The sequence below is a fragment of the Phycodurus eques genome, chromosome 20 (genome assembly GCF_024500275.1).
Source record: "Phycodurus eques isolate BA_2022a chromosome 20, UOR_Pequ_1.1, whole genome shotgun sequence".
Taxonomy (NCBI): domain Eukaryota; kingdom Metazoa; phylum Chordata; class Actinopteri; order Syngnathiformes; family Syngnathidae; genus Phycodurus; species Phycodurus eques.
This window is the reverse complement of record NC_084544.1, coordinates 1,843,470-1,871,286: the sequence shown is the minus strand read 5'-3', so window position 1 is coordinate 1,871,286 and position 27,817 is coordinate 1,843,470. Positions and strand designations below refer to the sequence as shown.

The 27,817-nt window shown below is 46.4% G+C and overlaps 3 protein-coding genes across 3 annotated transcripts; all 3 read right to left on the bottom strand.

The window, feature by feature from the left end:
- Window positions 1-404: 404 nt before the first annotated feature.
- Window positions 405-8,693, bottom strand: wasf2 (WASP family member 2). Its single transcript, XM_061665405.1, is given in 10 exon segments — window positions 405-1,099; window positions 1,964-2,285; window positions 2,287-2,431; window positions 2,732-2,857; window positions 3,446-3,567; window positions 4,474-4,591; window positions 5,642-5,795; window positions 6,544-6,678; window positions 6,756-6,918; window positions 8,594-8,693. Coding segments are annotated over 9 exon segments (1,416 nt in total). The 5' UTR covers window positions 6,889-6,918; window positions 8,594-8,693; the 3' UTR covers window positions 405-938.
- A 555-nt stretch (window positions 8,694-9,248) lies between these two features.
- On the bottom strand, window positions 9,249-15,619 carry LOC133396129 (uncharacterized). Its single transcript, XM_061665613.1, has 7 exons — window positions 15,557-15,619; window positions 12,898-12,949; window positions 12,746-12,794; window positions 12,295-12,405; window positions 12,008-12,206; window positions 11,791-11,899; window positions 9,249-10,893 (listed from the first exon to the last, which is right to left on the bottom strand). The coding sequence occupies exons 1-7, from the start codon at window positions 15,617-15,619 to the stop codon at window positions 10,739-10,741; spliced, it is 738 nt and encodes a 245-aa protein (XP_061521597.1). The 3' UTR covers window positions 9,249-10,738.
- ahdc1 (AT hook, DNA binding motif, containing 1) lies at window positions 15,464-27,413 on the bottom strand. The gene is given in 6 exon segments (XM_061664549.1): window positions 15,464-19,768; window positions 19,845-21,256; window positions 21,258-21,497; window positions 21,582-21,929; window positions 21,931-22,672; window positions 23,142-27,413. Coding segments are annotated over 5 exon segments (3,921 nt in total). The 5' UTR covers window positions 22,345-22,672; window positions 23,142-27,413; the 3' UTR covers window positions 15,464-18,261.
- Window positions 27,414-27,817: the final 404 nt, after the last annotated feature.

Sequence of the window (27,817 nt, the reverse complement as noted above, 5' to 3'; positions counted from 1 at the left end):
TCTTAAAATAACTTTTTTCCCTGAAAAAAAAAATCAACTTTAATCTAATTACTTGTCACCCAAAATCTAAAATGTTCCGAGAAATACTTTTTAATCTAACAAAAAAGACCATAAAAATAAAATCTCGAAAAATGTCTGATGTCCAAGAAATATGACTCTTGAAAAAACCTTTTAGGTTGAAAAATACTAATACTTTTTATTTCGTAGAGTCTGATTTTTATCCCCCCCCCAATGAAAATGACTTCTCCAAATGACTTCAATATTTTGAGACCATTCTGGTAATATTACAACTTATTTAAAAATAATGTAAGTATGCATAAACAGTTTTTCTCAATTAGAATATCTGAAACATCTTTGAAAGACCAAGTCAGGCGTGTAAGACATAAAAACAAGAGGCAGGTGAATAAATTATGCAAAATTTATTCTTTTTACCCAGATAAAATATATTTGTTTATTTTTTTAGACAAGTCTTTGGGAGCATAAAAAAATGACAACAATTGAAATCATCACTTTGGAAAAGCGAGCCGCATGTGAATACATTTAAAATGATATATATTAAAAATGTTTTTTTAATTTTTTATTATTATTTTTTTAAAGGCACCTCAGAAGCAGGTGGTCCCCGGTATTTTTTTACTTGGCCACTTCCACGTCGAGTCGTGCATTTGAGTTCTGCTCGTAACTTCCCCTTTAGTTCACACTGAATCCTTCTGTGTAATATTTCAAAAAGGTTATAAATTGTTCCCGTGCCGACACAGAAAGACAATAAGGTCCTTCTAAAGACGACGTGTTGATTAGCGAGGACGCGTCGCCATGAAGGCACAAACAAATGAAGATGGACTAGATAAATAGAAACAAGTGAAGGAATGCGATCGCAACGACGTGCGACTTCTCTTCTGCGCTAACCTGAAAGTGACGGAAATAACGACAGGCGCGCCCGCTCAGTCGGACCACTCGTCTTCGTCGAACTCGGACGAGTCGTCCTCGGTGTCGCTGCACTCCACGGCGATGCGGCGAGACAAGATGGCGGCCACGTCGTTGCCGAAGGGGTCGTCCCGCTTCTCCTGCTCGCGCTGGGCCTCCACCTTGCGCAGGTTGAAGCCTGGGAAATGCCAACAAAAGGTCATTAGCAAGAACACTTTCCTTAGCCAATTCAATTTGTTCTTCTATCATTTCAAACGTATTTTCGTAAAAACAGACAAAAAAAAACAAAACTAATCATTTTCCTAACATATCTTTGAAATTCAAATTGAAAAGGTTGAATACAACTTTTAAAAAGACGACATGAGACAAATGACCATGTACAAAAGAATCTTTTCAAGACTTCCAGAGATGACTTCATCTAAAAAAAACAAAATTTACTTTTCAAAAGAAGAAAAATATTCTTGAAAAATAATTTATTCTCTTATTTTCATTTTCTTAAATAGATGACTCATTTAAAATGTCTTTTTCTTCGTAAGACAAATACCCTCCCGACTATTTACCTTAAAAAAATAAAACTTACGGAAAAATCTGTTTTCATATTACTCTGCAGTCTTATTCTTGTCATATTGTGACATTTTTCTTGGGATGGAAAAAACAAACAAACAAACAAAAAAAACACCCCTCATAAAACAAAAATAAACCATTTTATTCTTGAAAAATACATGGCAATATTTTTGGAATATTACAACTTTTTTAATGCCCAAATTACAACATTTCATCTAAAAAAAAACTAAAATCTTTTATTTAGGAAAATGTTAACTGTAAAAAAAAAAAAAAAAAAACTTTTATTCCAGAAAAATCTGACTTAATTCTCATAATACTTAACGATAACATAAAACTTTATACAAAACAACCACAACAAAAACTCTCTTCTTAAACTAAATATGACTTTTTATCACGGTAAATCTGATTCTTGTTATTCTGGTCTTCTTTCACACTCAATTGAGCCAATCAGAAGCGAGGATGCGTTAACGCCCCTTACCTTGTCTGATGGCCTGCAGCAGGTCGCTGCGGGCGTCGCCCTCGGGGGCCGGCTGCTGTTTGGACGCCGCCGGCGCGGCGGAAGGAGGAGGGGGAGCGGGGGCCGCGAAGGACGGCGGTGGCGGGCCGGGGGGAGGGGGCGGTGGCGGGGGTGGAGGATGAGGGCCCCCGCCGGCGGGCGCGGGTGGGGGGGGAGGAGGGCCCGCGCCGGACACGGCCGGGGGCGGGGCGGGCGGCGAGGAGAAGGCGCCCGGGGAGGAGAGCGGGGGAGGTGGAAGGGGGCCGTCAAAACCGGCGGGAGCTCCAAACCCGGAGGGCGGAGGGTGGGGGAGGAGGGGCGGGGGGAGGGGAGAGGTGGGGGCGAGAGTTGGAAGTGGGGGAGGTCATGGGGGGAGCCGGGGGCGGGTGGCTGGGGCTCAGGACGCTGATGCGTTTATGGTTGGAGCCCCCGTAGTGGCCGTCAGTGTACCTGCGGACGACGACCACAGTGGATATAAAAAGTCTACACACCCCACTTCAAATGGCAGCTTTTTCTGTACAACTCCATTAGGGGAGAAGAACTCTTTCAGGGGGGAAAAAATACATCAATAAAAAATGATTGCAAAAGTGTGGACACCCGCTTATGAAGTCACCCAATCAAATTCACCTGCTCTAATAGGCGTTTGATGACATTTTTGTTCTTTTGCTTACTTTTACCTTGCGTTATTAGTCTATTTCAGCTACCAAGTGGGTCACAGTTACTTTGTTAGCTAGTTACAGCACTACTTACGACATGTCGGGGGGCGGCGGAGGCAGGAAGTCGTCGGGGCCGGGCTCGTACGCGTAGGAGCCCGTGCTCAAATCCAGGCCCTCGTCGCCGGATCCCAGGCTGCCGTTCAGGCCCTCCAAGGAGTTCCTTGAACGCAACACAGGACCCACCGTTGACTTGTGCTTCACGACCTCCGGGAGCAAGGGCAACTTTGCATCGCGCTTTTGTCGTAAAAAAAACCCGACTTTATTCTAAAAAAAAAACACTTTTTACCAATAGAAATTGACATTTTTATCTTAAAAATGAACTGAAGAAATTGTGAGAAAATGTTATGTACTTTTAACTTCAAATAACAAATGTCATAGGAAACACTTTACTCCTTCCTTCCTGTTTTCCAAAGACGCCCCAAGTTGTTTATGGCACTTTCATGCACTTTGGATGGCACATTTCATGGTTAAGCGCCGTTTATTTAAGGTTAATGAAGGCCTTCCTAATGGACAATTAATGTCACTTGTCATGCATTTTGTCTGCTCGAAATGTAAAATAGTTGTCGAAAATAGGAACATGACCTACTAAAATGTACAAGTGGTGGCGCCCCTAATTGTCCGCCTCGTGTTTGTGGCGATCACGTCCCCAGGAAGAGAAAAAGCTAACAAAACGGCAACACGGACATTCCACAGCTGCCACGTTCGTCCGATAGGACAAAATGTACTCACGAGAGTAACGTCCACTTACATCATGTCGTTCTTGGGCACCACAAACTCTTCGCCCATCTTGCGGCGTTCCCACTCCTCTTTCCTGGTCTTGATCTTGCGCGGGTTGAGGGTCCGCTGGTTCAGGTGGTCTTTCTTCTCCTTCTGCGCGACACAGGCCGGGAATCGGGCTTGAGTCGAGTCGGCGTATTTCCACCAAATGGTGGCCGGAGCCATTTTATTTTATTTTTTTTTTGAAGGCAAACAGTTGTAAAAGATTCAATGCAAATGTATTGTAATGAGTAAGTGAAATACAACTGAACTGGGCTTAGCAGATGTAGAGTACTGGATTTTTTAAAAAAAGTTCAAGTTATATAGCAACAAGTTCGCACATTATGCACAGTTTAAACATTTGACTCAGCAATTCTCGCATACCAGTAGCGGGAGCTGGTGTACTGCTGGGTGCTGCTGGTTTGGTTAGCAAGGGGGTTCAAACTGTCACAGCATTTAATGCTCAACATTCTTGAGGCTTATTTGCGAGAGGCCTTTATGTATGCTACATGAGCGACCAAACGTCAGAGTCGACGGTAACGCTAATCGTCGTGAACACAAGTTCATCGTTAATACTGCGCTGCTTTTTGTCCACACTTCCAATTCATCTGAGAGACTGTTTACGAGACAATTACACTAACAAGACATTTTTATTTTAAATCTCAGAGCGTCTACTTCGGTGAGTTTCAAAGCATGGTACGCGAAGAATACGTAAATAAAGAAACAAAAGTACTCTTCAGTTGTATTTAACGTTTCAGTACAATACATTTGCATTTAATCTTCAAGAAGTTTTTGTTTTCACACAATCTTAGGTCGAATTTTTGTGCGTTCATTTTTGATGGTGGTACTTTGTGTAAAATTTGGAGAACCACTGGTCTACATGCTTTGTTGCTTCTGTTTTGGTTAGCTTGGGAGTTTGAATGGGCTCAGTGGTCAACTACTTCATGTCCGCCTCGGTGAAGTGAGGTCGTTTTAGCTACTATGAGGCCCGGAAAAGACGGTATTCGGCGGGCGACTCACTCTGTGTTTTCGTTTCTCCTTCATGATGTCCTTGGTGTCCTGCAGCATCTTCTCCTTCCACAGGTCGAAGAAGTAGGAGGGATTCGTGTAAAAGTCGAGGGCCTGTCTTCCGTCATCGCTGTGCACCGACAGGAATTAGAACCCAAAAAAATCCCATTAGCGTTTCGAACATGTTGACACTCTTGTAAGAATACGGCTTTTTTGGTCAGTCAAAATATACAGCATAATATGAATCTACCGCAAAACATTTTCATGATTTCTATTGGCTCAATATTATCCAGTTTTCCCTCGCTATAACGCGGTTCACCGATTGCGGATTTTTTTTCAGATTCATATTGAGCATAATCGCCATAATCACAGGATTTGGGGTCTATGCTGTGGTTAAATAAATGCGCCTTGCCTAAAACATAAAAAGTGTTAAAAAAATAATATTTTTACAATTTTTTTTTTTTTAAACATTACAAAAAAACAAAATATACATAGTAGAGAGTACTGGTGTGCATTACTGTAAATTTAGGCGTTTAAAAGGTATTTAAGAGTATAGAAAGTGTTTATAAGATTATGGTAAAGGTTAATAAGAGTCTGGGGAGGTTCATACAGCTTTACAATATGCATAAATCAAAACAAGTTCGTGAATTTCACCTATTGCGGGGGCGCTCCGGAACCGAACCCCCGCGATAAACGAGCGATTACTGGATCACAAAAGGAAGAAATGTTGTGAAATTTGAATTCAATTTAACTTTAGTTATTTCACAAAACAAAAATGCCTCTATTTATGAGAAATTACTACTTTTTAAATGTGTTTTTCTCAAATTTTGAAGAAAAAACATCGCTGCTTTTTTTCTTCCATAAGATCTATTTTTTTGCTTTGACTTGCGAGCACAAATTGGAGATGCGCGCGCTACATTTTGGACAGAACGGCACATTCAAGTCAGAATGACTCTTAATGGATGCGCGGACACGCTTTTGCTCTGCGTGTGTTTTTGAAGTGAAATAAATTTGCCTTCAAAGAGGAAGTGGAAACTCTGTCAACACCGCTGCACGAAAGCTCTTCGCGGCTTGTGTGGTCCACCTTCATAATGGGACGCGGCCCCTTCCCTCGGTTTAAAACCCTTTAACGTTTTCTCTAAATACGGCACAGCGGCGGGAACACGTGCGCGTGGCATACCGGTACGAGCTGAGCAGATTTAGGGGCGGCGGCGGGTCGCACGTGACGTAGGTGTCCTGCACGGGCATGGGCAGCGAGGGCCTGGTGAACAGCTGCTGGTCCTGCGTCAGGCTGCTGCGGAACGCCTTGCGAGTGTTGATGGCCTGCAAAGAAACTGCGACACACGCACACATGCGACGTGACGAGACGTTTTGACACATCCTTGTGGACCTTTTCGAAATGTTCGTAAAACAACGGGTACCAGCTAGGCTACACCCGTGTGGCAAAAAAAAGCGAGTGACTACCGCAAACTTGAAGTAAAAATGACGACAAAAACTCGTTGGGGGTCAGATTGCCAGATATTCCCCAGCAGGTTTTAGATTTTATTTCAATTTCCTTCCCAAAAACATGAATGAATGCAGCGTAACCTGAGGGTGAGGAGGCTAAATGAAGTGCACGTCGTAAATATTTCTGCAGAGAAAAAGTCCTACTTGTGAACGTACCTTTCACTGACAGCGGCAATAAACCGATTCGGATTCTGATCAAGTTTGTTAAAGGCCTTTTCTCAAATTCCAGTTTTTCGCAGAAACGGCTTATTGGCACTATTTTCCCCCCCGGCAAATAGAGCTCCAGCTTGTACTCGTAAATGTAAGTACTGGACTCACACTTGGTCTGGAACAAAGTGGTTTTGGTGCATCCTTATACACAAAAATAAAAACTCTAATTCAACAAAGATAATTCCTCCTAGTCGGAGTCATGTTTTCAATGACCTCCAATACTATTTACGTGCAGAAAATAGACCAAAACACAGAGATATTTTTTAGCACTAAGTTAAGTCCATCAACTTCTAAATGTAATTTAAAGTGTCAATTTGTCAGTAATTGCACATTTTTGGTTTTGCTTTTGGTTTTCTTCTCTCTGACCTTCTTCTTCTTTAGGGTCCAGCTGGGTGACTTTCAATTGCAGGCTGTCCACGCGATCCCCGAGCGCCTCCACCCGGACGGAGAAATCTTGGGCCTCCTTGAACAGCCCCCTGAACACGTCCTCCGCTTGCTTGCCTGCCCGCCCGCGCAAAGGGACAACTGAATATTCACCCCGTCATATTTCCGAGGGCACGCGCGGCGGGCGCACTCACTGAGGCAGCCGAGCTGACGGATGACGGCGGCCAGGCTGTTGTTGGTGACGCATTCCAGTTCGCTGCGGATGCTGGTCGGGATGGGCTGGCGGCACACGTACCGCGGCTCGATGTTCCTGGTAACCAGAGGCATGGCGCCGGAGGGCGTACGGGCGGCCACACGCTGAAAAAATGAGGGAATAGTCCATAAATCCACAGTTTCCTTCTTTGTATTAGCATGTCCTCGCTAGTTTTACAATATTTAGGCAAGTCCGAATTTAGAGTCACGTGCCTTCAGTGTAGTACCACATCATGCCACAACATGCCTGGCAGCACTGAGCTGTACCGGAAGCCATGCAGTGTTTTTAAGAGCAAGAAGAAGAGGCAGAGAAGGTCCCAACAAAGCTACAGTAATAGTCGCTGTTATCGCAAAGAGAATATTTGCCTGAGATATTGTTGGAAGCTCTGTTTTATGCGTTGCTGCAACGGGTGTGTAAAAGTAGCAGTTCAATCAAGGTCTAGAATTAGCATATAAATGCTAATTTTTGTTAGCCTGTCTAATGCAAATCACATTAAGTCCGAGGCGTCACTTGGCTGTTGTTTTTTTTTTGTCTTTTGAGTTGCGATAAAAAAAAATGTTTTAAAAATGCGTCACGAGAACCCCCTGGTGGCCAAGGCGTGCACACCAGAATGGGCAGCACAACGCCCATTGAATTATCATGATGCACAATCTGTTTCATTCTTCACATTCTATTTCATTATGTTATTACTTGATGTTTACAAAGTACAATACTGTAGAGAGCTTTTTCTTGTTAAAAAAACCTAAACTTTTTCTGTTGAATTGAACTGAATGTGTTTAAAGCGTGTGGGAGGGGGGGAAAAAAAAAAGTGTTTTATATACATCTCTAAATGGTTGATTTTGACTTATTGCGGGTTAGGTTCTGGAACATTTCAGTTTATAGGGCTCTGAGCTCCACGTGAGCTGTCGTCACATAGATAAATAAACTCTGCCAGACAGACAAAAGCAGAAGCAAAACTCAAGCTTTCCTCTTGTCACCAGTTTCGGTGGTTACAAAAGAAGTTTAAGTGGGCTAAAGATACAAAACAAAAATTCTATCTTTTAATGCACAATAGTGGGAAATGAATCGAAGAATTTGGTTTTGTTCTAGTTTTGATGTCATTTGCTTTTTCTTGATGCAAGATTTTATTTCAATGCAATCTCGCCCCGGCCTACGATGGACATATCTAAGCACCAAAGTGACAAAAATGTTCAGAAAACGACGACAAATGACAGAAAGTCAAGGCAGTGACGTTTAGTAGCGCTTCCAATTCCCCATTTGGGTTGCCTGATTACAAGCTTTTCATGCAGGGGCCCGACAGCGAAGTTATCATTTGACACAAATTCTTTCAACTTTTATTTTCTTCCCACGTGTGACTGTGATGTGTGTACGTCAAGTTAAAGCAAATAAAGTGGGTGGAATGGCGTCTCCATTTTTGTTTCACGTTGTTTATAGGGGAAATAAGTGTTGTCGTTTCCCACAGACCGTTAAGTCTGTAGGCGCGCCCCAATTGCTCCCCCTCGGTGAAAAAGCGCTTTCTTTTTAAAACAAAACGTGTAAGCTTTCAAATAACCCCCGAATTGTAGTTTAACTGCGTTAGTTTGAAACTAAACCAGGAAGTGGAGCGTCCTCGGACTCGAAGCTAGCTCGAACTAGCCACAATGGAACTTGGCTTTCTGGCCTTGTTCAGAGCAGGAAGTAACTTGTAGGCGAACTCTTGTTTCGAACGACACCGGCCGAATGTTTGTTTCGTTTGTTTCCACGACAAAATACCGCGGGGAAGTCTTGTTTACGGCTTACCTCACAGCGAGGCTCCCTTTTGCCACTCTCGTTTGTCCAACTTGAAAATGTTGTGAGAGGTTAGAGGCAGGGCAAAGGCGGACAGGAAGCGTGGGCGAGGGCAACGGCCCGAGTTTGCCGGCCTGTGATTGGCTGAGCGGCCGAGCTCCTCGAAGGCTATTGGTCTGAGCCGCTGTCACATGAGCGGAAAGATGGTTTACGCCAACCGCGGCTAGTTGCTGGCAAACATCTGTACGCCATTTGCGTATGGGAAGGAGGGCGGCGGCGCGCATTCCGATGCGCGCTCCGGCGAGTTGGAACGCGTCCGAAGAATGACAAACTGCGGCCTCCGACAATGAAAAGTCCATTTGCGATACAAAGATAAAGATCAACTAGGTCAAAGTGGCCTTCCGCCTTAATTTAGCAAAGCCAGAAGTGGGCTACTAGTCGTAAACATAGGCACATTGGTTCACACTTTACTATTAGTTTGAAAGTCAATAAGTGAAACTGTCTTTTTAATGAGCAGCAAAGTAATTTAGTGGTGAGCAAGTCTGCCTCGTAGTTCTGAGGGTGCGAATCTCACCTCTGTCCTTCCTCACATTGATTATAAAAATAGACACAATACAAATTCTCAATAAAGCGTGACTGTAAAGTAAAAATCAAGATTTTTCTCCTTACAATCAAGTTTTATTGCACAAAATCAACATTTTACTCAACGTAAAAATAGTCATTTCAAGTGTTTGCATTCAGACACCTTGCATTTGAATTTTTTTTATTTCTTGCTATTAGAGCACAGCAGGTCTCATTTAAATGGCTTCCAGTCGAACCTTCACGCATGAGTCACAGTTTAAATATGTTCCACTTGGCCTTTTATACGCTCAGCGCATCCACCGAGACAGTAAATTAAAACATTCACGCAAAAACATAAAATGGAAATCAGAATGTTCGGGCATAACTCACACAATGTGAGACACTTTCGTTCTTTGGACTCTTCCCAAAAATGACCATATAAAGACACCGATGAGCACGCCCCAAGTCAGCTTGACACGGAATTTAACAAGACACACGAAACAGAATGTTCGGAGCTGCGTTTGTGTGCACAGCGATGACATTGGATTCGTGTCGCTAAAAACTTAAGACCGTGTAAAATGCGGAAAAAGCATGAAAATGTTTGGGAATTGACTTAAAGCAACAACAACAAACTAACAACAACAACCACAAACGATAATCAGACAATTGTTGCAAGCGAGGGCCTTAAATGCTGAGATCGCAACGACTTTTATGTATTCAGCTGCAGTGTCTGTTTAAAAGCTTTTATTTACTGCACTATTTATAGGCTTTGGGCTCTGCATTACAAACGTGCAAGTCCATAAAGTAGGCCATCCATTTTGTCCACTAGATGGTGGAATACACACACCAGACACTTCATTAGGTACACCAGATAATAACACTCAATTTTGGATTCATGTGACTGTTTTTTAATGACTGTGGTTGGTCTAATATTTTGGTTTTCTTATATTATCTTATTGCATAGAATACAGTTTGTAATAAAGTCTATGTTTGCGTTCCTTCAAATATTGTTTGCTTTTATTTCATATATATTTTTCGTGTATTTATTATTTTACATGTTAATATTTAGAGCATCAAGGGATGAAAATAATTACAAAAGATGCTTCAGTATTTTTAATACCATTTATTCTATTATTTCTTAAAACACAGATCATTTTCGTCTGTAGGCTCAATAGAAATCGTTCATTTATTCTACAGTATGTCCATCGAGTGCTAAAAGACTGTAATTATTGGTTAAGAAATCATTTTATTTATTTTAACCATTTAATAGTTCATGATATCCAAGTTGAAGGCAAAAACAACAAAAACATGCATTTATTTAACAGTCTTTCCATCAACGGCTAAAATAATTTTTCAATGATTAATTTGATCATATTATTATTGGTTAAAAGTCATTTTAATCTTATCCAATGTTATATATTTAATATTATATCCTCATCTAAGGCAATATACAAAAAAATATAGTAGAATATTTTTGAATTTCCCCAAAATTTTCATCACTGTTATTATAGGTTTTAAAATTCTTTGCTTGAAGTTCATTGAGGGCTAAAAAAAACAAACAATTTTAACAAATATATACATATACATGTATATTATTTAAATACAGACCCCCCCCTCCCACCCGGAAAGCCGGCCCACTTCAAGTGCACGCGGGCCACCGGGCGATGCACGCGCCGCAACGTTCCCAGCTCGATCCGCTTCTGGAAATCGCGCCGCTCGGTGCTCAGCAGGTCGGCGTACAGGAAGTGGACCTGCAAAGGGAAATACAACTGAGAGTAAACATTCAAATGTATCGTCTCTTTAAAGTAACCCAATTAATAGGAACGCTCAGCAGGCTATGCAAACAAAATTTGATGCAATTGTATTTAATTGGGGGTAATTACTTTAGATTTTTACATTTGCACATTTGGAAAATCTAATTTAGTTTTTGTAGAATTTGAATAAAATTGACATTTTTATGTCATTTTAATCTTATTAAGATTTAATTAGGGTCAATTGCATTTGGATTTGTCATGAAAATGATCAATTAAAAGGTTAATTACATTTCATTTTAATCTAACTAGAGATAATTAATTGCATTTTGACATGTCAAACATTATAAATAAAAATGTTTCATTACATTTCAATTTACTTTATTTGTAATTGAATATACATTTCTGATTAAATTCAAATTAACCCAAATGTATTTTTTTTAAATTTTATTCGAGGTAATCAATTCAATTTTGACATGTCGAACATTATAATTGAAAAAGTTTTAAACAATTGACAGAACAGGTGATATCAAATCAAAAATGTAAATTTGATTGGGGATAATTGCATTTGGACTGGTCAAACGAACATTTTAATTAAATTTGAATTCAAATTAATTAGCATTTATTTGTATTTGATTGTAATTTAATTTTAAATTTAATTCAAATGAAAAGAATACCTTCTATCTGTCTTTGAATTTTAAATTTAACTCAAATGAAAAAAATACTTTGCATCTAATGCAAATTTAAATAACATAGTTTTTAAATGTTTAACTCTATCAGGAAATTATTAAAACATATTTTAATGATAAAACCATTCAAGTGTTGTTAAAAAGCAACATTAAGAGGTAAAAAAGATAAGTAATGAGAATATGGAGACAAGCCCATTCAATAATCTACCCATCGACTCATCAGAGTGGGTATGTAGCGCCCTCCTGTGGCCGCAGGGCGTAATCCAGCCTGAAGGCTCTGTTGCCATGGCAGCCACGGATGGCGCAGAGCTCTGTTGCTATAGGAACATAAGTAGGAGATTTTTGTGTCCGTGATGGGCTCCAAGGTACACAGTATTTGCTTGGCACACTCTTTTCTAAAATGTGTGCGTGTGAGTGCGTCTTACTGTGCAGTGTCCCAGCCGGCCGTGATGTCGGCCAGCTTTCGCGACACGCCGGCCCGGCGCCCGTCTTCCTCGGCGACGTCCGCCACTCCGTCCACATCCTGTGCTGGCGACCGACCAAAGCGTTGCCCCGGCGACCCGCGCGAACCGCACATGACGGCCTAAAGATGTCGTCGTCCTGAGGAAGTCTCCGCTGTCCGTGCTGGTGGTGGACACACACTCACTCTCACATAAACACACACGCTTCCTCTTACACACACACACTTTCTTAAAAACCTCATCGCACCCACCTGAAGGAGTGCGCAACGCACAGCGTGTCGGCAGGCGGAAGCAGGCACTCGTCGGCGGGAGTGGGGGGGGCGGCTCGCCTGCACGTGACCCACCGAGGGAACTCTGGACCACTTCACCCGAAGGCCACCAAAATAAATAAATAAATGACACGGCGTGGGAAGAAGCCGACGCCGGCTGTTTCGTGACATTGATCATCTTGCACACACCCCACTAACAACGTTTGATGGAAACAATCCCCCCGAAGCTTAATGAAGGAAAAACAACCGCTTCAAACTAAAATGGCCGACTGCCTGAGCGTTTCCCACCATGTATCCTCCTTGGCAGTTTGGTCCGAGACACATCGAAGGCGCTGCACCAGTTCATTTTTAAATTAAAGTATTTTAATTTGAAAATCATAATTTCTCTTTTTTTTTTTTTTTTTTTTTTGAGGTTACATTGTACACAGCCTACCTGCGGCGTGTTGACGTAAAGGTCTCGGGCCCAAGGCTGCAGCTCCAACCTAGCGACGGAAGAACACATTGAGTCGAGAGTGCACCGTATATTGTTCAGCATATTCACAGGAAAAGTTGGGAATCTGCAACAGGAGCGAGGTGGTTCATCACCAGGGGTCGGCAAACGCCGGGCCGCCGACCAGTACCGCGCCGCACACAGCCACTGAACAAGAAAAAAAAAAAATTAAAACAATTTCTATTGATCGTCAGCATCAGTAAGCAACTTTTATTTTGAAAATCTGGTGCATCTGATAATCTCTGCCACGTGATATTGGAAAAAAAGCAAGTCCAAAAAGTAAGGAAAAATAAAACAAATAAGGTTCTTCAAAATGTGAAACAGTCCAAATGACGAGACAGAAGGAGAGAAAAAAAATCTGTATTTAAGAGGGAATGTCGGCAGTCCTACTTAAGGTTTATCGCCAGTTACCCGCTCGGCGTAATGTGCCGCAACAGACTCGCAAATGAGGCAATAAAGCACACGAAGCCCAAGCGCTCGCCGTTAACTCCTTCGCTGCTGCGGGCGTTTCTCTTCAGCAACTGGACTGAACTCCAAACGTTTGGATGTTCCTCAAGTACGTTTCCCAGCGGGTCTGTGAAATTTCTAAAGCACTGTAATAATAATCATAAATAACAGATCCCTGTAGGTGGCGCCGTTGCATCGCTTTGGATTGGAGACCAGCACAGCTTTTGAGTAGAAGATAAAGATGAGGAGGTAAGTATGGGGATGTATATAAACAGAAGAAGAACAAATCTTGCCAAGAGTATTTGTCGTATTTCTAGTCAAAATACATTTGATAACTATTAAAATAAGACTCATCACCTAAAAGGTAACTGTCTTTTAGACAATTTTAAATTGTTCCAAGCACTTGAAATAAGTATAAACAACGGAGTAATTTTTTTCTTTTCTTTTCACAATTACAAATCTCTCCTTATTTCAAGTGAAATAAGTAAAAACGGTCTGAAAACAATTCCCGTTTTGGGTAATGAGTCATATTTTAAGTGTAAATCTGATTAGTTTTGACATAAAATATGGCAAATATTCTTGGTAAGGTTTTGGGTTTTTGTAGTGATGACGCAGTTGATGGAGTGACTGGCGAACGGCGTGTAAAAAAGCCACGGACGTTCAACTCGAGCCATGCGCCGAGTCGGCTCGCTGTAGACGCGTTTCGTAGTTGCAGATCTGTAAATATTTTGGTTTATTTTGCGATCAAAAGCCCTTTCTCAGTCTTGCTTTTGTTGGTTTGTCGTTTGAGGAGGCACAACTGCAAAAAGCCGTCAAAATCGCAGTTCTGCTTGACATGTTTCTTTTCACAAAAGGCCCTTTTGTCTGCTTTTTGGCTGAAAAGAAACGTGTTCTCCGTGAAAGCAACCTGTGTTTTACTGCTGATTCATAAAGAACAGAACTTTTGTTTCTGGTTAACGAAGAGTCAACAGCTGGCAGTGAATGAGTTAAAAGACAAATCTCTGGGGTTTTTGAGAAGAAAAACACATTACCCATAGATGGGGCCGTCTCGTTAAAGAACGCGTATTGCATATCTAATCATTTGTTTTGATTTGTTAGACCAACACACTGGAGGCACTATGGTGACATACGTAGCGACGTATTCAAAGCCCCCTCCTCCCCAGACTGAGCTCCTTGGTCGCCTTGGCAACACAGATGAGTTGCGTCGGGGGTGGGGGGTGGGGGGCTGATGACTCACTGGAATGAGTCAGAGTTTAGCCCTGAGCAGAAAAAGAGTGAAAAAAAAGAAGACGAGGGGGGTCGAGGACTTTGAGGGGCCACATTGATGGAGGTCGCGAAGGCCAAATGGTAAAAAAAGCGTCAGCCTCACAGTTCCGAGGACCCGGGTTCAATCCCCGGGCCCCGCCTGTGTGGAGTTTTGCGTGTTCTCCCCGTGCTTACGTGGGTTTTCTCCGGGCACTCCGGTTTCCTCCCACATCCCAAAAAACATGCATGAATTGGAGACTCTGAATTGCCCGTAGGCGTGACTGTGAGTGCGAATGGTTGTTTGTTTCTATGTGCCCTGCGATGGGCTGGCAACCGGTTCAGGGCGTACCCCGCCTCCTGCCCGATGACAGCCGGGATAGGCTCCGGCACGCCCGCGACCCTAGTGAGGAGAAGCGGCTCAGAAAATGGATGGATGGATGGATGTTTTAAACTTATAATAAAAAGTGGCGCAGCAGCATGTCTCAGAAACAAATAAATAGCTGCCTGAAATTTTCTAGAGTTTTCCAAAATCTCTATTGAAATGAAAGTTTGTTTTACTTATATTTAAATTCATACAAAACGTGCAGGGAGTTCTCAGGGAAACAAACAAATAAATAAAGTTCCCTGAATTAAAAAAAAATAAAAATAAATAATAATAATCTCTTACTGGTCATCTGATAAAGAAACAAACACAAAAAAAAGGCCGAAGCTGATATGCTTCAAAATGCCAAATATCGGTGTCGATAATGAGCCTGGACGATAATCGGTCTGTCTTGAATTTGTTTAAAAATGTAGATAACGGAGAGTAGCACATTGGTCAAATGATCTGTGGAAAAAAATCGGTCTTCTCTAACTTGTTCATTAAGAAACCACCGCGCCCAAGAAAAAAAAAAAACCAATCAGATAAAGAAGGCGTGACCTGCGAAGTCTCAATCTCACGCGCATACTCGTTTAGCGGCCTCGCGCCGACCTGTTAGCTTGGGCTTCAGGAGCTTTGCTGAAACGAAATAAAAACCTAAGCTGAACATAAAATCACATTTTCTCTCACGCGACGCCACATACCTGGCGCCAGATCATCTCGCTCTCGTCCTCGTATGCGCTCGTTCCTTCCGCCGCCTCCGTCATCTCCCTCCCGGAACTCCTCTCCGGCTCGATGCTCACGACGGACAAAGCCACGGCGGCCGCGGCGGGATCACGACGAGCCGGAACGTGAGCGGCAGCGGCGGCGGCGGGAGAAGGAGCGCCACTTCCGGGAGCCGGAGAGTCCCGAAGCCTGGACCTCCCCCGTTCGCCTTGCCCTCCCCCGGCTGGGGTCACGGCCCCCCGGGGCGAGAAACTGTGACGACGAGGCACATTCCTCGGCCGGCGGGCGACGTTTTATTTCCTTCCGACCCGCCTGAATTGTGACGTCACATTCTTGCGACCCACTCAACTCATTGTTTGGAATTAAAAAGAATTCCTTTTTGTATTGCAAAAACGGATTACTTTTGATGCATGTTTCGTAAATATTCTCCATTTCGAGTAAAATCATATATGTTAGCAAAGCTTAGCTAATTAGAGAATATTCCTACATTGTCTTGTTCCCGAGCAAATCGGGAGCCACAGACAGACGCAGAAATATTTCAAAAATGGAGTCAGGTCTGCTGCTGCACTAATATTCGTTTTAGTTAGACATTTTTTGTGGTAATAACGTAAAAAGCAGCCACGAGTTAGGATTAAAAAAATAATAGTGTGCACACTGCAGATGCTATCACCTAGCAACAGCAGAAGATGGTCATTAACCCTTTCTAGGGCACCTAAACCACAATTTCTCCCCCGAGAAACTAGTGTGTTTTCTTTTCCTCTAGTCTCTTTTTACTCATAAACTCAATTATAGAATATCATGAATTCATATCATTCATTTTTGTAGAAATGATGAAAATGAGTTGAGCAGCTCTCTCGTTAGCAGCACATTCCCAACATTGTACAATTTGAAGTTACCAAATATGGTTCCTATCAGGTCCTGTTAGTGGCTACAGCTGCTGCACGTTACAAATTATAATCACAGGACTCACTATAGCGTATTTTAGGGAGATTTTCTTAACTCGTTCACTGTCGCTGACGTCAAAATATCAACTCTCCACTTTTCATATAGAAACAGGTGTTTTTGGTGAAACCATCCCATGTTCTACAGCTGATTACAAAAGAACGGCAAAAGCTAGAAAACAAACTTTTCTTCGGGTGAAAGAAGCCAGAACACAATATTTTGTGGGTCTCGAAAGATCCGTCAGAATGCTCTTAAACGGCTGGCAAAATGGACAACTCTTCTTGCGAAACGAGTTCAAAGTAACGTCTTTCTGTGGCCTTTTTGAGCGCTCTAGTAATTGCTACGCGGCGAGAACGCTCCCACGGCAAGCACACTTATTTAGTCAGCCCTGTCGACAAACCGTATGTATACGCCACACGCGGCCAATCGACTCCCCCGTCTGTCGAGCCACCGGAGCAATGAATCCCGAAGCACTCGGATTTCCTCCCGAGCAGCCACCCGATTCCTCTCACGCTTCCCTCCTCCTTCCCTTCCCGATTTCTGTCCCCGCCTGCACTCTCGCTCTCGCTCCAAGACAGCCGGAGTTAAAGCCCAACTTGCTGGCTCGTCATAATCCCTCCGAAGGGAGAATTAGACACTACACACGCGACGTTACCAATGGCAAGAACAGAATGTGTATTTCAATATTTGTGCACCTCGGGTACATACATACATACATACATACATACATACATACATACATACTACATACATAAATTTGTAGCGGACAGATATACAACTTCTTTTTTGGGGGGAAATTTCGCGTCACAAAAAAACCACCGAACGACAACAACGAGACCACAGAACAGAAAGAAGAAGGGAGCGAGTGAAAGAAAGCCCACTCATTCGGACCCCACAGGCACACGCGCACGCACACAACTCTGGGGTCCTTCGGGTGGAGTTAAGACAGCAAAAGACAGTCGCAGAAGAGCATGGAGGAGAGTATGTACAGATGCTGGTGTCTCAAGAAGAGCGGGGAGGGGACGGCGGCCGTTTCAAAAGCGTGCACAGCGGCAAGAGGCGGGAACGTCGAGGAAGGACAAGGGAGGGGGACAAAGAAAGCAACGGGAAAAAAAAAAACGGGGCCGTTTGGAGTCCGACTTGCATGATTCTTTGTGCACATGCGTCCGTGTGTGTGCTCGCAGGTTGATCTTGATTGTCAGTGCCGGAGAATTAAAGCTTCACTGTCCCCCAAAAAGATGGCAGCTAAAAATTCTCACCCTTGCAGCCTTCCGCAAAGAAGTAGTCAAAGCGTACAAAAGCGAGGGGGGGAAAAAAACAAATGCTTCCAAAAGCGCAGATTGAGCGCACCTGGAAGCAGAAGAAGGACAAAGACAAAAAGGGAGAAAGTCAGATTAGACGTTTCAAAGAACAACTCAATGATGCTTCCGTGAAAACAGCCCAGAGGGTCAAGAATGTCTACACACCAACTATCAGCCTCTCTCTAAAAAGCCCTGTTCACAGCAGCCAGAATCTTAAAACCGTCATGTGCTGCCCTGATACTGGTTCTGTGTAATCTTGAGAAGAAAATGGAGGGTCTTCGCACATTGTCCCTGTAGTGATGTAACAGTAGGGCCACAATCTGCACAGCTTCCTTTTTTACACATTGTCCGACACGGGCAGCTCATAAAAATGCACTAGCGGCCTCATAAATGTTGTTCTCTTGAGGAATCAAACAAATGTATAAACGGCACACCTGCTGTTACAGCCTGGTCACGCTAAAGCTGTCATCGTGGCCCTGTTCCAGAAGCTGGCACAGCACCCCGCCTCCTTGCTGCGACGCCTGCGACGGGTAGCGGTGCCCCATGACTTGGCAGGAAAGCTGGGACAGCGAGTAAGCGCCCGATTCCTCCTCCAGGGCGCTTTTCGTGTAGGGCGGTGGCGTCAGAAGGCCCTGGCGCCGCATCAGCTCTTGCTTGTGGGCGGTCGCGGCGCCGCACTCGTCGTAGAGCAAGGGCGCCGAGTGGGAGGCGGCCTGCGTGGCGTGATGGGGCTGATTGTTGCCGTGCGTGTGAGCGAGGGCGCTGCCGCCATAGGGTTTGGCGTGGGAACTCAGGTGATGCTGCGGGTCGTGAGGCGGTGGGTTCATGTTGGCGTGGGGGCTCGTCAGCAGGTTCCCGTGAGTGTTGGCGTGCGGACTCGTGTGCGGGTGGGTACTCGGGCTGGGGGTGCTGCTGTGCGACGTTTGTCCGTACCAGTATGGCGAGCCGCAGTAGCTGGGGGAGTCGTACTGAGAGAACGGCGCTTCTTTGGGAGGGGGACGGTATGAGGGGCTCATTGCCGAGCTGCAGTGGGCTGTTGCCCGCGGTACAGGGGAGCAGGACGGGGAGAAGGTTCTGGAGGAAACAAGGTGGTACGACTGCGGTTTGGCAGAATAAGGGGGAGACGACACACCGGGTGACAGGGAGGAGGAGGACTCTCCGGGGTACAAGGCTGGATAGCGCTCCTCAGAGGATGGCGTGGAGGGGTTGGCGGAATAAGGGGATGGGTACTCGCAGGGGTCCTGGAGGTAGCTGGAAGGGGGTGCGGAATTGGGCGTAGCCAAGGGCGAGAGGCTGCTACTGTCTCCGCTGTAATAGTCCAGACCCTCCTGGAATACACCAGAAGTCTCCAGACTTGAAGAAGCCGGGGCAGCTTTCCCCCTGCCTTTGGATCCCGAAAGACGCTCCCTCGGGCACCCGGACATCCCCCCTCTGCCTCCTCTGGAACCTCGACCCCGTCCCCCGGCCCCTCCGCGCTTAGGAGTGAGTGTTGGTGAGGGACTGGATGGGGAATCCAAGTGTAAAACAGAGCCTCCCTCTTTTTCCGGCTGTTCAGTCCGTTTCCTGCGCCCCCGGCCGAGCTTGCTGGTCCCGCCGCCCTGGAAGAGGACATTCTGGCTCCAGTTGTAGGAAGGCGCCGAGGCGCTCTCGTGCCAGTCGATCATCAGCTTTTCCAGGCTGGACAGGCTGGACTGAGCCCCGTCCCCGCCGACCGCTTCGCTCGGTTTTAAGACGCCCCCCATGGAAGGAGGTCCACTCCCAGCCGCCCCCGAGCCGGGATGCGAGGAGTCGGAGGAGGATTCCGACAGACTCTCTGGGAAAGCGGGTCTCTTGGCCTTCTGGGGAGTGTAGTTGGAGATGTCCAAGATGTCTTTTGATTCATTGGAGCCGTACTCACTGTAAGCCTGAGGCCCAAAATTGTCTGCTGACCAGCCACCGTAAGCTTGTCTGCAAAACATACCGCAAAGCAACAAATGAGAAAACAGGACATTTTCTTGTCGTCTCGTTTCACAGAGGGACGTACCTGAAGCTCCACTGGTTGCTGTTGTGCTGTTTGTAACACTCTGGCGAGGACGAGGAGTTAAAGGGGCTGCCTTTGGCCACCGACATGTACCCTCCACCTGGCGACGTGGGCCCTGCGGTGGGACTCCCACCGTAGCCCTTCCTGGCCGCCGCCTGGTAGCCAGAGTAGCCCATCTGACCACGGTCGTGAACTCCGGTTTTTCCGCTGCTGCTGCTATATGAAAAACTGCAGTCCGAGGATCTCTGGGGCCCGACGCAAGAGGGGGGGGCGTAGGCGGGAGAGTAGTGGCCATAGCCGGCAGGGTGAGGGGAGCTGGGAGAGTGCGAGACGGACGGAGGGGTGGATTTGGGGTAGCTGGAAGGGGTGGGTGACGTTTGAGTCTGGTTGGCGTAGTTGTAAGGCGGCCCGGCAGAGGAGCAATGCATCTGCGTGGGACCTTCCGCGACAGAACTTGCTACGTTGGGACCCCATTTAGCGAGGGCCGGCGACCATCGGTGACCTGTCGCCAGGCTGGTTGGTTCATAACTGTGACCGGATGAAGCTTTGCGCGCATTTGAATGCGAGATCTCCAAAAGTTCAGACGAGTCATCAGAGTCCAGCAGGGATCGGAAATATCCTGCAAACAGACTTTGCGAGTCCTCCCCGGCTTGCCGGACCCCCTTGCTTCCGCGACAGTAGGCGTCCCTCCTGCCAACCTCACAGGAGGGAAAGCCCCCCCTAGTGGAGCCGCAGAGCTGGTACCGTTTGTCAGTGTCCTCCTCCCCCCATCCCCCTGAACCATTGGGCCAGTCCTGTCCCATGCAAAGCCCCTCCCCTTTCAATGTGCCATTTTTCCTCACACGTCTCTTTCTTACTGTTTTCTCCCCCCCGAGCCCGGTTCCGACCACACCCCCTCCTCTACCAACACCCCCAACACCCTTCCCCCTTTTTCTGGGTAATGCATGCTCAGAGAGTGGGCTCAGTTTGCGCTTCTTTCCAATGGACTCAAAGAAGTCACAGAAGGCGCTCTTATTATGCTCGCTGCCCCCAGCACCCCCTGCAGCGCCCCCACCCCTCCCGGCACCCCCTCCTCTGCTGCCCCGGGGCCGTCTGAACCCGGTGAGCCGGTGCAGCAGGGTGGATATTCCCGGGTTCTCCGACGGGGTGTGGAAGCTTTCCGGCTCGCTGGGCGTCCAACAGCGAGGGGGGGAGCATCGGCCAGTGGTGGGCGGCTGGCGGTTCAAAAAGGCCAGTTTGGATAGGACGTCCCCGTACTCGGTCTTCGCATCATTTGTGTCACCGACATACGATGGATAGGGACAAGGGAGTTTAGTCCGCCGCCTCCTCCGGGGCTTTTTGAGCTGGTCCCCGTCACCACAAGGAGCTGGGGCCTCCCCTGGTACCATCACCACCGGCTGTTTGGGCGGTCGTCCCCCGCCTGCGTTTAATGATAAGCGGCAGCTCTCCGGGCGGGAACATGACGATGACGCTCTTGCCGTTGTTCTTCATGCGGAGGAACGCCGTCATCTCCTTAGCCACTTCCGGGCCCTCCGCAGTCCCGCCGTTACCCTTCTCTGGTGCCGCAATCGTCTCCAAATTGGAGATCTTGTAGCTTTTCTGTCGCCGGCTGAGGTTGACAGGAATGCGAGCCACCTTGACCACGATCTTCCTCACCTGTGCAGCACAGAAAAAGAGTAAAACACAGGTCCGGACATGCAAAACGCTTTTAATTAGCATCAATAATGTAACACAACTCACTCCGACAAAACGTCCACACCGCCGGCCATTGGGAGAGAAAATCTGCACCTCCTTTTTCACAAGTGGCACCGCTACGGCGGGCGGCGGGAGATGAGCGGCGGCACACTGCAATGCCGCCTGCGCTGCCAGACGCTGTCTCATGACACTTTTAGGACCGGGTCTCTGGAGCGACTTGGGAGCGGGCCTCGAGCGAGATTTAGGTCCAGGTCTGTGCCCGAGTCTGGGTCCAGGTTTTGGGGTAGATTTAGGGACGGGTTTGGGTACAGTTAGGGCAAGAGGAACGTCTGCAGGGCAGGAAGCTGTGGGAATGATAGCCTCTATTGCTGGTTGCTCTTTTTTCGGGAGATCTTCCTCCGCCTGCCTCCTCTTCTTTAACCCTCCAGATCTTCTGCGCCGACTCTTGATCTGCTCTCTCCCTCTCCGCTCTCCTCTCGCCGTCCTCCGGGGTTCGACGGAGGCGGGAGGATTTGCGCACGTGACAGGGGAAGCGGGAACGTCCGGAGCTGCGCAGCGCATACTTCCTCTCGGCCTCCACAATGAGAGGGGACGAGCCCGCGTTCGGACAAACATTTGCCGGTACATCCATTTCTGCAGCCAGGGTCCGCCCAGCTGCCTGATTGGCCGAGGTCGGATGATTGCCAAGCGCTAAAGACAAGGCCTGAGGTGACGTCGCGCGTAGAGTTCTGGACTGTTGGGCTCCGACAGAACCGCAAGAGTCCAAATTGGCGTGAGAAAACGTGTGCGTGTCTATGTGTGTTTGCATGCTTCCCAGCGGCTCAGCGCCAGTTACAGCCCGTCTTGGTGGGTTGGTGGGGTGCCCGCCCCTGCGCTGGGGGTGGACGCCGTTGGCCAGCGTGGGGGCTGCGCAGGAAGTGTCGGCGATCACCGGCGGTCACCGGTGGCAGGGCATGGTGAGCCAGGAGCCCTTTGGTCAAGAGCTCGCAGCCTTTTTCCCTCGCCGTCGCCCACCAGACGATCACTTTGTCCAATGTGTAAACGTCCTGCCGGACCACTCATCCGGTGGACATCCAGTGGACCTCGAGTGGGCCTCTCTTTTGATGTCCTATAGCTTGTCAAGACGATTCAAGGACCTGAAGATGCAAACGCATGGAAATATTATTGTTGCCGACCAAAATAGCAGCACCTACCAGGGCACGTAAACAGTCTGTCAGATGCATTAAAGTGTGACGAAACGACTTTTCAGGCAGTATTAAATCCTTTCTTACGACGACGAGCAATTATTTGGTCACTCCGCAATGTTGTGTGCATCCATGTAGATATTTAACTTTTCATTTACTTTCAAGCGCGATTGTCACTTAAAATGAATTGTAATATAGCCATAACACTTTATTATTCATCCAAAACTGCATACAAATTAAAGTCCTCCTACTCTAACTGACGCCTCCTCACCAACTGCAGGTGAGGAAATAAATGGTCTATAAAACAGCAAATCTGGTGTTAGACCTTTGTACAGCGTTTATATATTTTGTGACACATTATATTGTAGTTTATGCCGTGTTCCGCCCACGCAGCAGCACCGCAATTAGTCCGTACACCTACCATCCAGGTCCCACTTGTCTGGTCGCCGGCTGATTCGGATTCCGAGGCTCACCTCACTCTGTCTGCCCGACTGGCAGAGTTCTGCAGGGGATCATTGGGTCATCAATACTGCAGTGGGCAGCAGCAGCAATTGGCACACTTTGGCTCTCTCCAGCCGCATCCCCTCTGTTCCATGCGTTGCCCATGGTAGCTGAGAGGTGTAGAAAAGCTGGGAGACGGAGTGGGGGGGGGGTCAGAGGCTGGGGTGAAGGTGAAGAAGAGCTGAGCAGAAAAAAGAGGAGAATAAGAGATGAGTAGACAGTAAACCTGTGGTTATTTGGGAGTGCGACCTGCTGTGCCCGTGAAACCATTTTGGTGCCTAAATGGGCTGTGGGAGAAATTGCAAAGTTTACATTTTCTATCATTTTGGACCTTTTAGCAGGCTACCATGGATTTATAGTGGCCGCAACCAGCTGTAATGTGCCATTAATTTGGGCTTTACCGCCGAAATACGTAGTGGTAGGATTCGGAAAATACTGAAAACAAGAAGGACAAACGGTCACTGTTGTCTTGTGTAGTGTGAATACAATAGCAGCCACCAGGGGGAAGCAAAGCGGTGATGAGGATTGAGGTGCAAAGCGGATGAAGACGTCGAGGTGACAGCCGAAACGATGATAAGAGGGTGTGTGTGTGTGTGTGTTCGAGTGTGTGTTTGTGTGTAGGTCACATGTGCACACAGCGAAACACACAACAGCGTTCACAACACAACATCACCTCTGCGTCTGCCTCGCCAACATATGGCTGTGATTAGAGAGGAAGCAGCGTGAGGGGAGAGACGGGGGAGGAAGGGACCAAGGGAGTCTGGGAGGGAGGAGTGTGTTGCATGTGTGAGTGTGTTTTAAGAAAATAAGAGGCGAAATGTGGGAGATGTGACAGATGGAAGAAAGCGGCTGAGAGAAGGTATATTTGACACCCACACTTTCTACCTCACTCCTGTCCTCAAGCATCACCGTAACCAGGCCACCCAACTTTCACTTACTCATCCTACTTCCCCACATGGCCTCCTATCGACCTGCATCCTCCCCCACGTTCACTTAAAACCTCACCCACTAGTCTCCTACATCCTCACCCACTAGTCTCCTACATCCTCAACCCTACTTTCCTCTATCCTCACCCTAACTATACCACATGATCACCCCTGCTTTCACACATCTTCACGACTACTCTCACCCCTACTTTCTTACATTCTCACCATAACTCTCATACCTCCTCACGCTACTCCCCACATACACTTTCTTCCTCCCTCCTCTAATTAACAGCATTCATTAATTAATCATCCTTCTGACCCGTATGTGTGTGTGAGCTGGAGAGACAAACACATGCTTTAATTAAACACACACACTCTCTGCACGCTGTGAGTGACACACGGCGACGACGCGCGCGCACACACACTCGTGCAAATATGCCACAACAGCTTCATCCACCCACACGCTTCACACGCGCCTCCATTTGCACATAAAGACAAACACACAAGGACACACATGCAAATACGTGTGCTTGTTTGTGTGTGTGCACTATGATTCATTGTTTGAACAACACTTTTGGAATCAATCAGCCACCATTCTGATAAATTCATCTTCATACACAGCACATTCAGGCAAGTTGTGTGTGACAAAGACCAGCAAGTACACTACAGCCCGTGCATGTGTGTGCGCGCGTGTGTTTGTGTGAAACCACGCACAAGAGTTTGGCCCATTGCCCCCGCAAGAACCAGCATTGCGCTGCACATGTGCACTCCCTCTCATCTGTCTCAGACGCGCACACTTGCCAGCAGTGCTCAATGAGGAACTAGACCCAGTGTGTGTGCGCGCGTGTGCGTGCATGTGTGAGCGAGCGCGTCTTCCTGGGTGTGTTTGTAAAAGCACTCACAGAGCTCTAACGGGTGTGCAGTTGTTGCTAAGAGACAGGCAGCAGCATGGAAACAGCCTGGGGAGGCTGAGGGTGAGTAGGGGCTTTGGGGGGGGGGGGGGGGCGATGGGGGGAGACGATGGGGTGCGAGATCAACGGGGAAACAGAGGGAGGGTCAAGATGTGGGTCAGGCGGCTCCGTGGAGACTTGAGTGACAGCATGTGTGCGCGGCGTGACGTCGACCTCATCGGCGTTCTGATGCCGGAGGAAAGGTGACAACTTGAACAACGAAGCCACGCCCACAAACCACCTCTTGCAATTGATTGCCGAAAAAGCTTTGGCATTTTAAAGTTATACTGCCACCTATTGCCCTGGCATGCATCTGACAGCCTGCAAATGACTTTCCACGTGGACATGGACAAATTATTAGGTACACCTGCTTCACACTACTGTGATATGATTTGTGTAATTACCGTGACAAAACATTAGGGAATAGGGCTGCACCGATAATCGAAAAGCTTGATCAATTCGATTGCAGAAAATGGTCGAAAGCAAATCTCTGCCTTGAAACTTTGCAGAGATCATTTTTCCACATGGTCTAATGTCAGTGTTATTGTGTTCAATGATACAAAATACATTTTGATCCAATTACTCGATTAATCCGTTGGATAATCGCTCGGCAGGGTCCGACATCAACGGAGGTCAGATGGCCCTGGGCCAGTATGAAATGAAAAAATTATTTTAGAGTTTTATCCACTTGAATCGATCAAGCCATTTTACACACACTGTACACATACCCACTAAATGTGAAATAATCATTGAATCATTATCGTATTGTATCATGAATATATGGAGCCAGTACCGGTTCTGACAGGGCCACCGCAAATTAAAGATGGACCCTTGTCGAACACTCAATTCTAAAAACATTTGATAGCTGCAGCCCTAATTAAGCAAGTCTCAAGTGAACCAACCGACGAGTTGCCTGGTCGATGCATCGACTTAACCATAACACAATGACGGTTGAAGCTTCGAGTTAACTAATTGCCAATCACGTGTTTTGCCCTTAAACAACTCTGCCGCCTCACTGAAAGCAACAAGTGGTGGATCCACACAGAAATCTAGCCTCAAGCTTGTGGAAATATTTAAATAAAAGCGAGACGGGTAGTGTCACAGTCACTTGCAAACTATGCAAGTCTATTCTCAAATCCAACAAAAGTGCTTTGAACGTCCATCTGAAAAGGCAACCGCTAACGCTAGCCGACGAGCCGCCTAAGTCCTCGCGTCAGACGTCAATTAGCGAATTGACGCAATATCCTCCTGTAACAGACGTCATCATCCCACAGACGCACTCCTCTTCCTCCTTCGCTGCCTCACGGACAGTTCCAACTCAATGAATTCTGCCAACAATCCACGTAACACATCAGCAGTGTCGTTACTTTTTTTTTTTTTTTTTACAATACTGGAGCGAGTCGTGACTCGGCATTTGTGTGGCATGAATCGGTGTTAAGAGTTACACAAGTTGCGACTGTCTGCGAGGCCTTGAAGGCGTCTGAATCGGATTGGACGAGCGAGTCTGGGGGGGTGCGGCCAACGCAACCGAGGAGCGTCGGCGAGCTTGCGCTTTGGAAGCGGAAGGCCGCAAAGCAAGTCGACAACTGAAAAGATAACGGTTCAAATATCAATGACGTCATCGATTATTTGACATGAAACCGAATTGGTTATTCGTGTTGACAGTAACGAATGACTTCCAAATCAGAATCGAATTGCTCCTCCTCAATCCTGTTTAAGCTCCACTTGCTTTCCCACATCTTCACCCCGACTCACCGCCGTCCTCACGCCTGTTTTCTCACTTCCTCGCCCCTGCTACGGGTCAACCTCTCTCACTCACCTCCGTGCGTCCTCCCAACCGCACACCATCTCCACCCTCCGAAGATTCAAGCCCACCCTCACCTCCTCCTGCCTTCCCCGCAGCTGCACAAAGTTTGTTCCGAATAATGTTCACGATGAGCGCACAGCAAACACATCAAGCACACGTGCAGGCAAACACAAAAGACGAGACAGGTGGCAAGAGGACGTAAACACAAACTCGAAACTCAGCCAAGGAAGCAAACACGGGCGAGTGGAAACCAAACCCTCCATCCCCCGTTTGTGAGAACCTACAACAGAGTTATTTTGAGACACAGAGGACTGTATCACCTTCCTTACTTTTCACCCTCACTGTTACTCACCCACCCGCCAACCTTGCCCGTCTCCTCATCTTCAACTCAGCCTGACAGTTTCCTGCCCCTCTCCTGCAGGCAGCTTCCTGATTGTCGCCCCTACGATGGGGGAGGGGGTGGAGGAGGTATAACGTGCGTGTCACATGACCGACCGCCAGCTCGGAATGACTGCGAGTACGCACGCACATGCCAGAAATGTGTTCAGGCGCTGTATGTGTGCTCAAACTATGCACACACACACACAACAAAGCTCATATGAAAGTAATTTAAAAAATAAATTAAAATTAATCTCAACACATACACAAACCATGTACAATAAATGTCAAATACATTTGAAAATAACAAAAATTATTACATTATAATTATAAAGATTATTTTAAAAAACTAACAATAAATAACTCTAAGAAATACACATAAATAAAAGTAAAAGGAATGCCATGGACACAAAACACCCCCCCCACAAAAATATATTGCAAAATATTACTTTTAAAACTAAAATAAGAATACAAAATATTCCAAAACATCTGTAAAGATAAGTTACTAAAATAAAACAAATATATTTTATAAAAT